This window comes from Typha angustifolia, chromosome 15 (assembly GCF_048772165.1).
Source record: "Typha angustifolia cultivar Huaian chromosome 15, ASM4877216v1, whole genome shotgun sequence".
In the NCBI taxonomy this organism is placed as follows: Eukaryota; Viridiplantae; Streptophyta; class Magnoliopsida; order Poales; family Typhaceae; genus Typha; species Typha angustifolia.
In genome coordinates, this window is record NC_133253.1 from 17,721,873 (window position 1) to 17,733,781 (window position 11,909).

At 38.3% G+C, this 11,909-nt stretch overlaps 1 protein-coding gene across 1 annotated transcript; it reads left to right on the top strand.

Annotated features, from left to right (window-relative positions):
* The first annotated feature begins 4,464 nt into the window (after window positions 1-4,464).
* LOC140777305 (ABC transporter C family member 10-like) lies at window positions 4,465-11,052 on the top strand. The gene is made up of 12 exons (XM_073121329.1): window positions 4,465-4,936; window positions 5,025-7,063; window positions 7,190-7,510; window positions 7,594-7,680; window positions 7,766-8,368; window positions 8,444-8,608; window positions 8,697-8,991; window positions 9,098-9,312; window positions 9,413-9,718; window positions 10,087-10,150; window positions 10,244-10,483; window positions 10,574-11,052. The coding sequence occupies exons 1-12, from the start codon at window positions 4,921-4,923 to the stop codon at window positions 10,681-10,683; spliced, it is 4,461 nt and encodes a 1,486-aa protein (XP_072977430.1). The 5' UTR covers window positions 4,465-4,920; the 3' UTR covers window positions 10,684-11,052.
* The last annotated feature ends 857 nt before the right edge of the window (window positions 11,053-11,909 follow it).

The following is an 11,909-nucleotide window of genomic DNA, read 5'->3' on the forward strand; positions in this document are numbered from 1 at the left end:
TCCAACCTCACATTAAAAAGTTGATAAGAAATGAAATTTTGTAGAGCTAGAACTTGGCAACTTGCAAATTAGAATACCCCCCCTACCTTAGACTTCAAACAGTTCATGCGCTTAAAAGATCTTGCATGCTTATTTGTGCAATGGCAACACAATCTACTCGTGGGTCGGGGCTTCGTAAGAGGAACTCGACATGTCCTCAGAGCCCAGAGTGGCTTTCATTAATGGCCCATCACTTGGGATGTTATAACTTCTTTGTAATGAAAAATGATTTATTCCGCTAGATTTTTAGGTAATAAAAATAAAATGCTGGAGCAGAATAATAAATACATATGATAGGATGTGAATGATAATAAAGCTAAAATTATAGTGTTTTTGATAAAATTTTCAACAAGAAGAAAAAACAAGATAAATACTTCTGTACCCTATTCTAATTCCAAATGTTAATCGTAACCAACCAGTTCTATCTTAAAGACTAGAAAGTTATATATGCGCACACATTCTCTTATCTAAACAAATCTTCTTTTTCTGTTTAAATATAAAAGATAAAGCATTCCATCCTCCAACTTATCTGACTCAAAATGATAAGACATAATTACAAATATATTGAAACAAATGTTCTATACTTCTGTTTCTAAAGACAAATATATTAAATTCATCGTTCATCTGCCTCTTTTTTATCCTCGATTAGTTTCTAATATCATCGCTGCGCATAAGCAGACCTAAGAAATACGAATTTGATTTTTTAAAGGAGAGATTCCCTTTTTAATACCTCGTTGTTACAGGTTGTTTTGTTTAACTAGTCCCAGTTTGTCATTTGAAATTTCTACGTAAACTTTCGTTTAGGAATAGTGTAGCCAATTTTTGAACCGGAGTAAGTCAATCATGGCGTGATTCTGCTTCTAGTTCTGCAATAGAAGGGAAACTCATAATTTTCCGAAAATTGAAGATAAATTCATAGCCACATTTATGCTCCACTAGTGAAAATAAAATACAAATTAAATTGTTATCTAGCAACAGCTTCTTTTTAGTTCCTATCTTTTCTGAAGAGACTGAGTTGCTGGGTCTTTTCATAACCAGGCTGGCTTAACTTTAATTCTTGTCCATTTCTCAACTCCAATTTTTGTTCTCGTTATTTTCCAGTAGTGACTTTCTTGTTCTCGACTATCAAGAACTTACAATTGGTAAGATTGGGCACAAAGATTGTGACAAAAATGAGATGATTAGATAAATCCTTCTGTGAGTTTTACTTTCTCTGTCTCTTTTTGCTTGTCAGAAATTCTGCTGAACTTGGGGTAACTTTTTACTGGGAGTTAAACACATGTATCTGCTGTAAAGGTAATGAGGTATGAACTGAGATATCACAGATTCACAGTTTTTTTTCTATACTTCTTATGCTGGTGTATTTGCAATTTGTTCTTAAAAATGCATAGCTGAATGAAGAATACTCCAACAAACAACGACAAAACCAAGCACTTCCATAAATGATTTAATTAACCTTCATATTAATGGGTCCTTTGTCTGAAGAAACGATTAATATTATCTCAAAGATATTCTTGGATGATTAAAAGTAACGTGTTGGCTTGAAATTTTATACGTATCTTTTTTAATTTTCTCATATAGTAGCAATTTGTATGATCTAAATAGTATTAAGTCCCCACAAGTACCAGCAACAGTTGTTGATTGAAAGCCGCCTTCCAAGTTTATATACATATGTATATATATTCTTAATCTTGGTCCCAGCTCTTTTCTCTTTCTACTTTTTAGAGGCATTACTAAAGAGTAGATACCCCAATGTCGGTCTAGGGACCTTTTGAATAGAAGTGCTAGAGTTGGAGCAGTGTTTAGAAGGTCCCAGTTAGCTGACCCTGGACCAGCTGAGGTGCGTTCAGAAGCCCAGAGGTTGCTGAAAGTTCTTATCATTGCTGTCAAACTAAAGGTCAAGTATGCGACTTTTTTTCCATTCAAAACATACTGTGTCACTGCACTATTTTACTGTATCACGGAGACTTTCTAACCCTAAGATGTTTTAGTTAATCTAAGTCAAGTCTCTCAGCTCCTCTTGTCAAAAAAGTTAAAATAGATGTCCCAGTATTTAATTGCACGACCTTTGCAATTCACAGTCGTCTTAGTTATCATTTGCTTCTTAGTAGAATTTTACTACCATCGGTGCGCAAGACGTGACGATCTAATGTTGTCCGTCAAAGGGCATATTGAGCCATGCATCTAGGTTAGCTAGGAGAGAAGTGAGGTCAGGACAAAGTTAGTCAAAATTAGAGCCACTTTTATTGGGAGTTTTTTTTTTAAATAAAATATTTTAAGTCTATTTGTAAATATTAAAAGTCTAAATATGATGTTATGTGTGTTTGAAAATTATAATTTTTAAGTATAAAAATTTTCAATTTTCTATAAAGATAATTAAAGAGAAATTTATATATAAAAAGAGTGACTGAGTCAATAAAGTTTAAACACATCTAGTCTAGTTGAAATATATATTAAACATATAAAATAAATATTTTAAAATGAACTCCACTTTTCTTTGAAAGAAAAGTAAGTAAGCAATGTCTTATTTAATTTAAAACTAAGTCTCAAACTTAATTAATTAGTCTTATTTTTTTAAAATAAATTTAATTAGATATATAAAAAAATTAATTACTGAACTAAATTCGGAGTTTAGGGTAGCTAAACTTGAAACAAACAATGTCAAAAGATAGTGTATATAAAATAGCATCTACATATTGTCTTCGCGTGGCTGGAATAGAATGACCAACTCCATCTTGCTTACTTTGCCAACTTATTTTTTCGGTAGACCGAGGAAGAATGTGTTGTGTGATGATAGAGGTAGATACAAAATGGATGTGGATGTGATGTGAACTATTAGAGAACTAACTTTATATTTATTTATTTATAGATTCTAAGCATAAGTTAGATAAAGATCTAAGCTTTCCCGAGTCAGGTTAGATAATTAAGTGGGAGAAAATTCCATACAATGACAGAGAATTCAAATCATGCTTATTTGGTGCCAGTGTAAAAGTTTGAGCATACATCGCTCTTTATGCTCGGTATAAGATCCGAACGACAATATCCGACTCGCGTCGATGAAGAAATGAGCCAAGATGCTTATTAACACCAAAACAAATACCCAACAGCTGTAGTCGATTGAAACCGAAGGTTTGGGTTGGATTATCTTTGTCCTGGCATATGTATCAATTCCTCTTGTTCTTTTGTGAGGCCTGAAATTCGTCGAAATTTGTGCAATCTTAGTACCCCCATATTTCTTTTTAAAAACATAATTAAAACTTATTAAAAGAAATCCCGACAAACAGCGCATACTAAGGACAATTAGTCAAGCATTCCTTAGCCATCCCAACAAAAGATAAAATATTTATATTTATTGTATTTTGTCAACCAGTGAGCAGTATTGTTTGCCTCCTGATAAGTACATTTGATATTCAAATCAGTGACAGTCGAAATCAAATATTGACAATCATTTTATGTCTCCACGGGCTTTACTATTGGTTAAGAAGCTGAATAAGAAACAAAGAGTTAGTTTTCAATATCACTCTTAAGAAACCACACTTCTTAGCTTTTAACATTGGCTTCCTACAGTGCCCAACCTTTTGAAAGGCTTCAATTTCATCGCACAAACCTTCTATGGCCAATAAAACATATGCATTAAAATCTTTAAAGATCCATCCTCACTAGCTTATTTAGTTCTAGGGTCAAAATCACTATTAATATTTATCTTAATTATTTTGATGTTAGGAGAATGTCATTTAATATTTATGATGCTATTATCTTTGGTTTGTTTTGATTCTACATATTCTTTAAAATACTTAATAGTCATTGTTAACATATTTCTCCAAAAATTAGTAGACATAGGACTTATCATCCATATTTGCCACAGAAAATTTACAATAATAGTAAGAATTAATGTATTCCCTAATTTTTTTTTTAATTTAACCCAGTCCCCTAACAACCAATCTCCGTTATCTAACAGCCCATCTAGTTAAAAAGAAAGATGAATACCCAAGATAGTTTCGGACATATCCCAAAATTGTCGGGCTACCTCGTAATACTGTAAGACTATCCCCTAGGGAACTTATGAACCACCTTTTGTCACATTAAAAAGGTGGTTGATAAGTTTAAAAGGTTTGGCCCATTTGTGACTCTCTTTTATTCGAGATTTGCTCTACTATACATTTTTTTCAAGTGAATTTATTAGAAAATATTAATTCCCAGGTACCCAATTAATAACCCACTGGCTCATAATTGACCGAAGACAAAAGGTATGGATGAAACAAAGAACACGGAGACGAAGAGAGATGAGCATTTGACTCTTGGCCGCAGAAGACGTGAACAGTGACGGAATAAGAAAAAAATAAAAATAAAACTTATAGAAAAGCTCGTATAATCTACGTACACCATAAATAGCCTCCACCACGAGGTGCACGCTAGTGTCTTCTCGATGAACCCTTCGTTAACTTCATTTCTGTTTTTGGTTGGGAATTGGACTCTGTGAGGCAAGAAGGTTAGTTACGTCTCGATTTTGTGGCCTCTTTCTCTGATCGTGCTGCAGCCCACTGGAATTTGGCTGGTGTTATTGATAGTTTATAGCAAGTACTAGATTTAATAATGAATCTCATGTGTGGAGACAAAAGGAATTATTCATTTCTCATCTTTGGATCAAGAATCGCTGCTATTCTTGGCATTGAATGTTTATCAGAGGTGCTGGGTGTGATCATTTTTCTCTTCTTTTATTTCTCAATTGTTTGTTTTGCTGCATGTTCTCATATAGATTGGTTGATTCATCTTGGACTGTCTAGATATTTGGATAATAGGAACTTGGTCTTTAAAAATTTTAATCATTGATGTGAAAACTGTAGAAAGAGAAGGGATTGACATAGCAAGAGTGCGAACGAGATGCATCCACTCGCAAGTAAGCCTGCACTCATGTCGCAATATTGTATTGCTGATGTAGTAACATATATCCCAATAGTTTTTCTCTAAATTTTCAACTGTTTCAGGTACTTGGATGGATTTTTGTGGAAGGTCTTCTTGTTCCAACCATGGCGGCGATGCATGTGGATTCCGTGGATTATTCTACTCTTCTACTTGCATGAACAATATAGCGGTGATCTCCACCAGTTTGCTGCTCTTTTTTGCACTCCTACTCAATCTCGTCATCAAAATTTCAAAGCGAGACGTCGTTGTGCGGCGCACCTTTAGGTTCTCTTCACCTCTACAGCTATCCTCTGCGGTGTACAATGGCTGTTTGGGATTGGTTTATCTTGGACTCTGTTCATGGATGTTGATGGAGAATTATAGGAGGGAGATGCCCTTTTATCCATTGCACTCGTGGATTGTGGTTTTATCTCAGGGATCTTATATGCTACTCGTCAGCTTGGTAACGAGCATCAGATTTCCATTTCTTGGCACGGTCTTGGTGAGATTTTGGTCAGCGATTACGACCCTCTTCCTGGGATTCATCTGTTTTTCTTCTGTCCTTTATTTCTTTGAAGAGAAGAAAACATCCGTGAAGGCTTGTTTAGATGTTTTCTCTCTCCCAGGAGCTGTGCTGCTGTTGGTTTATGGATACAAGCAGGGCAGAAATGAAGAGCGCTCTGAAACTTTTGACGACACTCTGTATAAGCCTCTGAATTCTGGACGTCAGGCAAGTGAAATCGAATCTGAGCAATGTGTGACTCCTTTTGCCAGCGCTGGGTTCCTCAGCAAAATGTCATTTTGGTGGCTGAACCCTTTGCTGAAGAAGGGATACGCGAAGCCCCTGGAAGAGAAAGAGATACCCCGGCTGGACCCACTAGATCGAGCGGAGAGCTGTTACTCTTTATTCATGGAGAAATTGAACAGTGAGAAGCAAAGAAATCATGGCACCAGGTCATCATCAATCCTCTGGACTATTGTTTCATGTCATCGGAAAGATATCCTGGTCTCTGCCCTCTTCGCATTGCTGAAGGTACTTACGCTCTCCTCCGGCCCAATACTCTTAAAAGCCTTCATCAAAGTGTCACTCGGAGAAGAGTCTTTCAGGTATGAAGGTTATGTGTTGGCTCTTGGAATGTTCTTAGCTAAGTGTTTAGAATCCTTATCACAAAGACAATGGTACTTTTGCACCCGAAGGATAGGACTTCAGGTGAGATCTCTACTATCAGCAGCTATTTATAAGAAACAACAAAAGCTATCAAACTTGGCAAAGATGAACCATTCTTCTGGTCAGATCATGAATTATGTTACTGTGGATGCCTATCGGATAGGGGAATTCCCGTTCTGGTTTCATCAGACATGGACGACGAGCATCCAACTCTGCATCGCTCTGTTAATTCTCTATAATGCTGTGGGTCTGGCTACGGTTTCGGCCATGGTTGTGATCGTGCTTACTGTGCTCTGCAATGCTCCTCTGGCGAAGCTGCAGCATCGTTTTCAGAGTAAGCTCATGGAAGCTCAAGATATGAGGTTGAAAGCTATGTCAGAGGCGTTGGTAAATATGAAGGTATTGAAACTCTATGCCTGGGAAAGACATTTTAAAAAGGTTATAGAAGGGTTGAGGGAAGTAGAATACAAATGGTTGTCAGCTTTTCAGCTTAGGAAGGCATACAATAGCGTCCTCTTCTGGTCATCTCCTGTGTTTGTTTCTGCTGCTACGTTTTCAACTTGCTATTTCCTCGGAATACCTCTAGATCCTAGCAATGTCTTCACCTTTGTGGCGACTCTGCGCCTAGTTCAAGACCCAGTCAGGCAGATACCAGATGTCATCGGAATCGTGATTCAGGCAAAGGTTGCGTTTGCTCGAATCTCTAAGTTTCTCGATGCACCGGAACTGCAAAGTGGGCAAGTCAGAAGGAAGTATCATACGGACGTCCAGCACTCAATAATGATCAAGTCTTGCAGTTTCTCGTGGGACGAGAACACAATGAGGCCCACTCTGAGGAATATAAATTTAGAGGTGATAGCTGGGCAGAAGGTGGCGATCTGCGGTGAAGTTGGCTCGGGGAAATCAACTTTCCTGGCAGCAATTCTAGGAGAGATTCCAAAGACCCAGGGCATGGTATGTTCTTTCTGTTACTGATTCTTTTTCTTCTTCAGGAGTTGAAGAAGTACCAAACTTACAACTAATCTTGATATTTAATAATCTCTTTTCCTCTTTTTTTTATTTGCTCCCAATAAATTACAGATTCAAGTTGTTGGGAGAATAGCATATGTTTCTCAGACTGCCTGGATCCAAACAGGCAGCGTACAAGAAAATATCCTATTTGGGTCTGTCATGGATAAGCAAAGGTACCAGGAAGCACTGGAACGGTCTTCTCTAGTAAAGGATCTTGAGATGTTACCTTTCGGTGACCTTACTGAAATAGGAGAGAGAGGGGTAAATCTCAGTGGGGGCCAAAAGCAGCGTGTTCAGCTTGCCCGTGCATTATACCAAGATGCAGATGTATATCTTCTGGATGATCCTTTCAGCGCTGTTGATGCCCATACTGCTACTAGCCTTTTTAATGTACTTTTCTTTTATTTACTATCACTATTAATTCCTTCTCTGACTTCGTGAACTTCTTTAAAGCTGTGCTTCGTCTTATGCAGGAATATGTCATGGGAGCTCTATCCGACAAGACGGTCCTCTTGGTGACTCACCAAGTTGATTTTCTACCAGTATTTGATTCTATTTTGGTTGGTTACCGTGCCATTACTTGATTCTATTTTGGTCTCTGAATTAGAAAGTCATAATGTTAATCCAAATGTCTCTTCTTGGCAGTTAATGTCCGACGGGGAGGTTCTGCGTGCTGGGTCTTATCAAGAACTGATAGCTTCTTGCAAGGAGTTTCGGGACCTCGTCAATGCACACAAAGACACTGTTGGATTTGATAGAAGGCTTGACCAAACGGTTCCTAAAAAAATTACCCAGACACTTGTTACAAGAGAGATCAATAAAATCCCCAGCGGCAAACACGAAGAGATAGTGAAACCGTCAGGAGTGGATCAGTTGATTAAGAAAGAGGAGAGGGAGATGGGTGATACAGGTCTAAGGCCTTACGTGCAGTACCTAAATCAGAACAAGGGTTTCTTGTATGCCTCACTTGCTGCTCTTTCTCATTTGATATTTCTTTCTGGGCAGATCTCACAGAACTCATGGATGGCTGCCAATGTCCAAAACCCAAACGTTAGCACATTGAAATTGATTGTTGTGTACTTGGCAATTGGATTTGCGACAGTCATCTTTCTACTCTCTAGGTCTGTACTTGTTGTTATTCTCGGCCTCCAGTCGTCAAAATCGTTGTTTTCTCAGTTAGTAGGCTCCCTCTTCCGTGCACCAATGTCATTTTTTGATTCCACTCCTCTAGGAAGGATACTGAGTCGGGTAAGAGTTCTCAACGAATTTCTCTTAGTGATATAGCAGGAAGATTTATACATAACTCCTCGTACTGTCATGCAGGTCTCTTCTGATCTAAGCATCGTCGACGTTGATGTTCCATTTAGTTTAATCTTTAGTATCTGTGCTACGATGAATGCTTACAGTAATCTCGGAGTGTTGGCATTTGTTACCTGGGAAGTCTTATTCGTCTCTGTTCCAATGATTTATCTTTCCATCAGATTGCAGGTAAACTTCAACGCTCTAGTATTATATATTTCCGGACTGGAAGTGTCTGTTAGCACTCAGGGTGGAATTGTATTTTTTGACAACGTAGAGGTACTACTTAGCTTCTGCTAAGGAATTGATGCGGATTAATGGCACCACGAGATCTCTTGTCGCAAATCACCTAGCTGAATCAATTTCAGGAGCAGTGACAATCAGGGCCTTCGAGGAGGAAGATCGTTTCTTTGCAAAAAATTTGGAGCTTATTGACAGGGATAGCAGTCCATTCTTCTACAATTTTGCAACAAGTGAATGGTTGATCCAACGGTTGGAGACTATGAGTGCCGCTGTTCTTTCTTCATCGGCACTTGTGATGGCTCTTCTTCCACCTGGAACTTTTAGCTCTGGTGAGTAACAATCTTTTAGGTTCAGCGGCCATGTTGGTTTTGTAAATTAACTTAGGAGTGGTTCTCGATTGGAAGTATGAAAAGTTTGTCCATCACTCTCGTGCAGGTTTTGTCGGAATGGCTCTGTCTTATGGTCTTTCCTTAAATATGTCCCTCGTATTCTCTATTCAAAATCAGTGTACCCTTGCAAATTACATCATCTCCGTTGAAAGGCTGAATCAGTACATGAATGTAACAAGTGAGGGCCCAGAAGTAGTTGAGGACAACCGGCCGCCGCCGAACTGGCCTTCTATTGGTAGAGTAGAGATCAAAGATTTGAAGGTAATCAGTAGCATGGTGTGTTTTTCTTCATATACCCTATGTGTTGACTTTAATAGCCTGAAAAATATAATGATGATGCTGATTGACTTTTATTGAACAGATAAGATATAGACCAGATACCCCCCTTGTACTGCGTGGAATCAGTTGTACATTTGAAGGTGGCCACAAAATTGGGATAGTAGGACGCACGGGAAGTGGAAAGACGACACTAATAGGCGCACTGTTTCGTCTCGTTGAGCCGGCTGGAGGTAGAATTCTAATAGATGGCATAGACATCGTGAAGGTTGGGCTACATGATCTGAGATCTCGTCTTGGCATCATTCCACAAGATCCAACCCTTTTTAATGGCTCTGTCAGATATAATCTTGACCCTATTGGACAATTCACAGACCAGCAAATATGGGAGGTAAGATATTTCTGTTCAATTAGGTGATACTATAACAACGTGAGGAAGTCTTCCTTAGTTTTGAATGTCTCTGCTTAGCTTGTAATTGTATGCTTATCTAATTAGCTTCATCCAGTAGCTTGGTCTGTAAACTTTCTATCTAGTAAACCTTGCCTCCAACTTAAAATGGTCAAGCATTTATATGTTAATTTCTCTGTACTTATCATTGATTGAATAATCTTTGCTTTAATACTGGAAATTTGCAAACTTCTGCTAATTAATATAGTGCTGCTATAGGATCATGACAGAAGGCAATCATCTCTTTCTTCCCGTTATAACATCTTTGATTGTCATTATTGAACGGGCTTGCTATCTCTACCGTCTTACAGGTTCTTGAAAAATGTCAGCTTCGAGAAGCTGTTCAAGAGAAGGACCAGGGCTTGGATTCAATAGGTAGGATCTTTTTTTTCTTTTATCAGGTTCATAGTTGTTGTCCTTAGTTGGCACCAGCGTTGCTGAATTAAATGTGGTAATCTTGCTATCCAGTTGTGGAAGATGGATCAAATTGGAGCATGGGGCAAAGACAACTATTTTGCTTGGGTCGTGCACTTCTAAGAAGAAGCCGAATATTAGTGCTCGATGAGGCAACAGCATCGATCGACAATACGACAGACACTATTCTTCAGAAAACCATCAGAACGGAATTTGCAGATTGCACTGTCATTACGGTTGCCCATCGGATCCCTACTGTGATGGACTGCACAATGGTGCTTGCTGTTAGTGATGGTGAGTTCATATCAAACACGAAACAAAAACGGTGGTTATTGTATACTAGTTAATATTGTTCTGAACTCTTTCTTTATTTTATGTTTTCAGGGAAATTAGTGGAGTATGATGAACCTATGAAGCTAATGAAAACCGAGGGTTCTCTGTTCCGGGAGCTTGTCAAAGAGTACTGGTCACACACTTCAAATGGCAATATCTAGTCGAAATTTGAAAGAGAAGTTAATTTTTTTTTTGTTGAACTTCTGATTGATTATATCATCATTCAGAGGCAGAGGGAGAAATATTCACAAGGTTGGATTTGCATAAGCTAGTCTAAGTTTCTTCTGCTCATCTGAAGACGAAGCGGGGCCATCAATCTAGACTGCATTACCTACTATGAAGTGTATAGGAATAATCACCTATTACAGTTATCGTTAATAATTTGGCCTGGCTTTGGATGTGCAGTTTGAGACACCTACTCTGCTCTTCTAGGCCAAATGGTTTACTACGGTATGCTTATTGTGCGACTCTTTGTTACAGTGAAATAAATGAGACTTGCGGCAGTTGCACAAGCATGACAAAGAATCAAATGATGTGCGTTTTGGCATCTGTGCCGACTTATGAGTACAACAATTATGTAACCATGATTGATTAGGAAACTTAGTTGTGTTATGGCCTGAGTGGGATACTGTGCTGTTGAGCTGGCTATTGAGTAAGAACACATGGATCTGAGCATTTAGAAAGAGACAATTATTAGGTCACATAATCTGGACAAAAGGGAATGCTGATGACAATCACATAAAAACTTACACCTAGCAGAGGATTAAAAAGAAAAAAAAAAGAACATCTATCTACATATAAAAGGATTCCTATAGCTTGCAAGATTGCCTTTCTAAAAAGAAAAAGGAATGATTGGAATTCTTATTCCCCTTCAAGATGGTGCACCTCCATTCTCAATGAGTGGCTGTGTCCTCACCATAAGTACAGAAGGCATCTTGCTCCTTCCGACCCTCATGATCTTAAACGCCTCACCTTCCTCAGCTTTGCCTTGCATCCTCACCCTTTTCTTATTTCTCCTCAACCTAAAGATTCCAAATCCAACCAAACACACCATGACCAACCCAACAGGTCCGATTCCACATCCCACCAAACAGCCGACGGCACGACGATTGTATAGTGTGGCTCTCTGTATTCATGAGGAGGATAAAGAAAAGAGAGTAGAGAGCAGAGAGTTACAAAAAAAAGCAGAGCTTCGGAAAGTGAAAGAGAGTGGAAGAGGAGTTGCTGTTTTATAGGATCCCAACAGCTAATTTGAAAAAAAACTCGAAACCCAATGGGATTAATTAATTCCCAATTTTTGCCTCCGCACGAGATTTTTCCGTTTGTCGATTTTGCTCCTCTAATTTCCCATTTTCTTTAAATTTCCTGAAAATTCAAAAATGAGGAA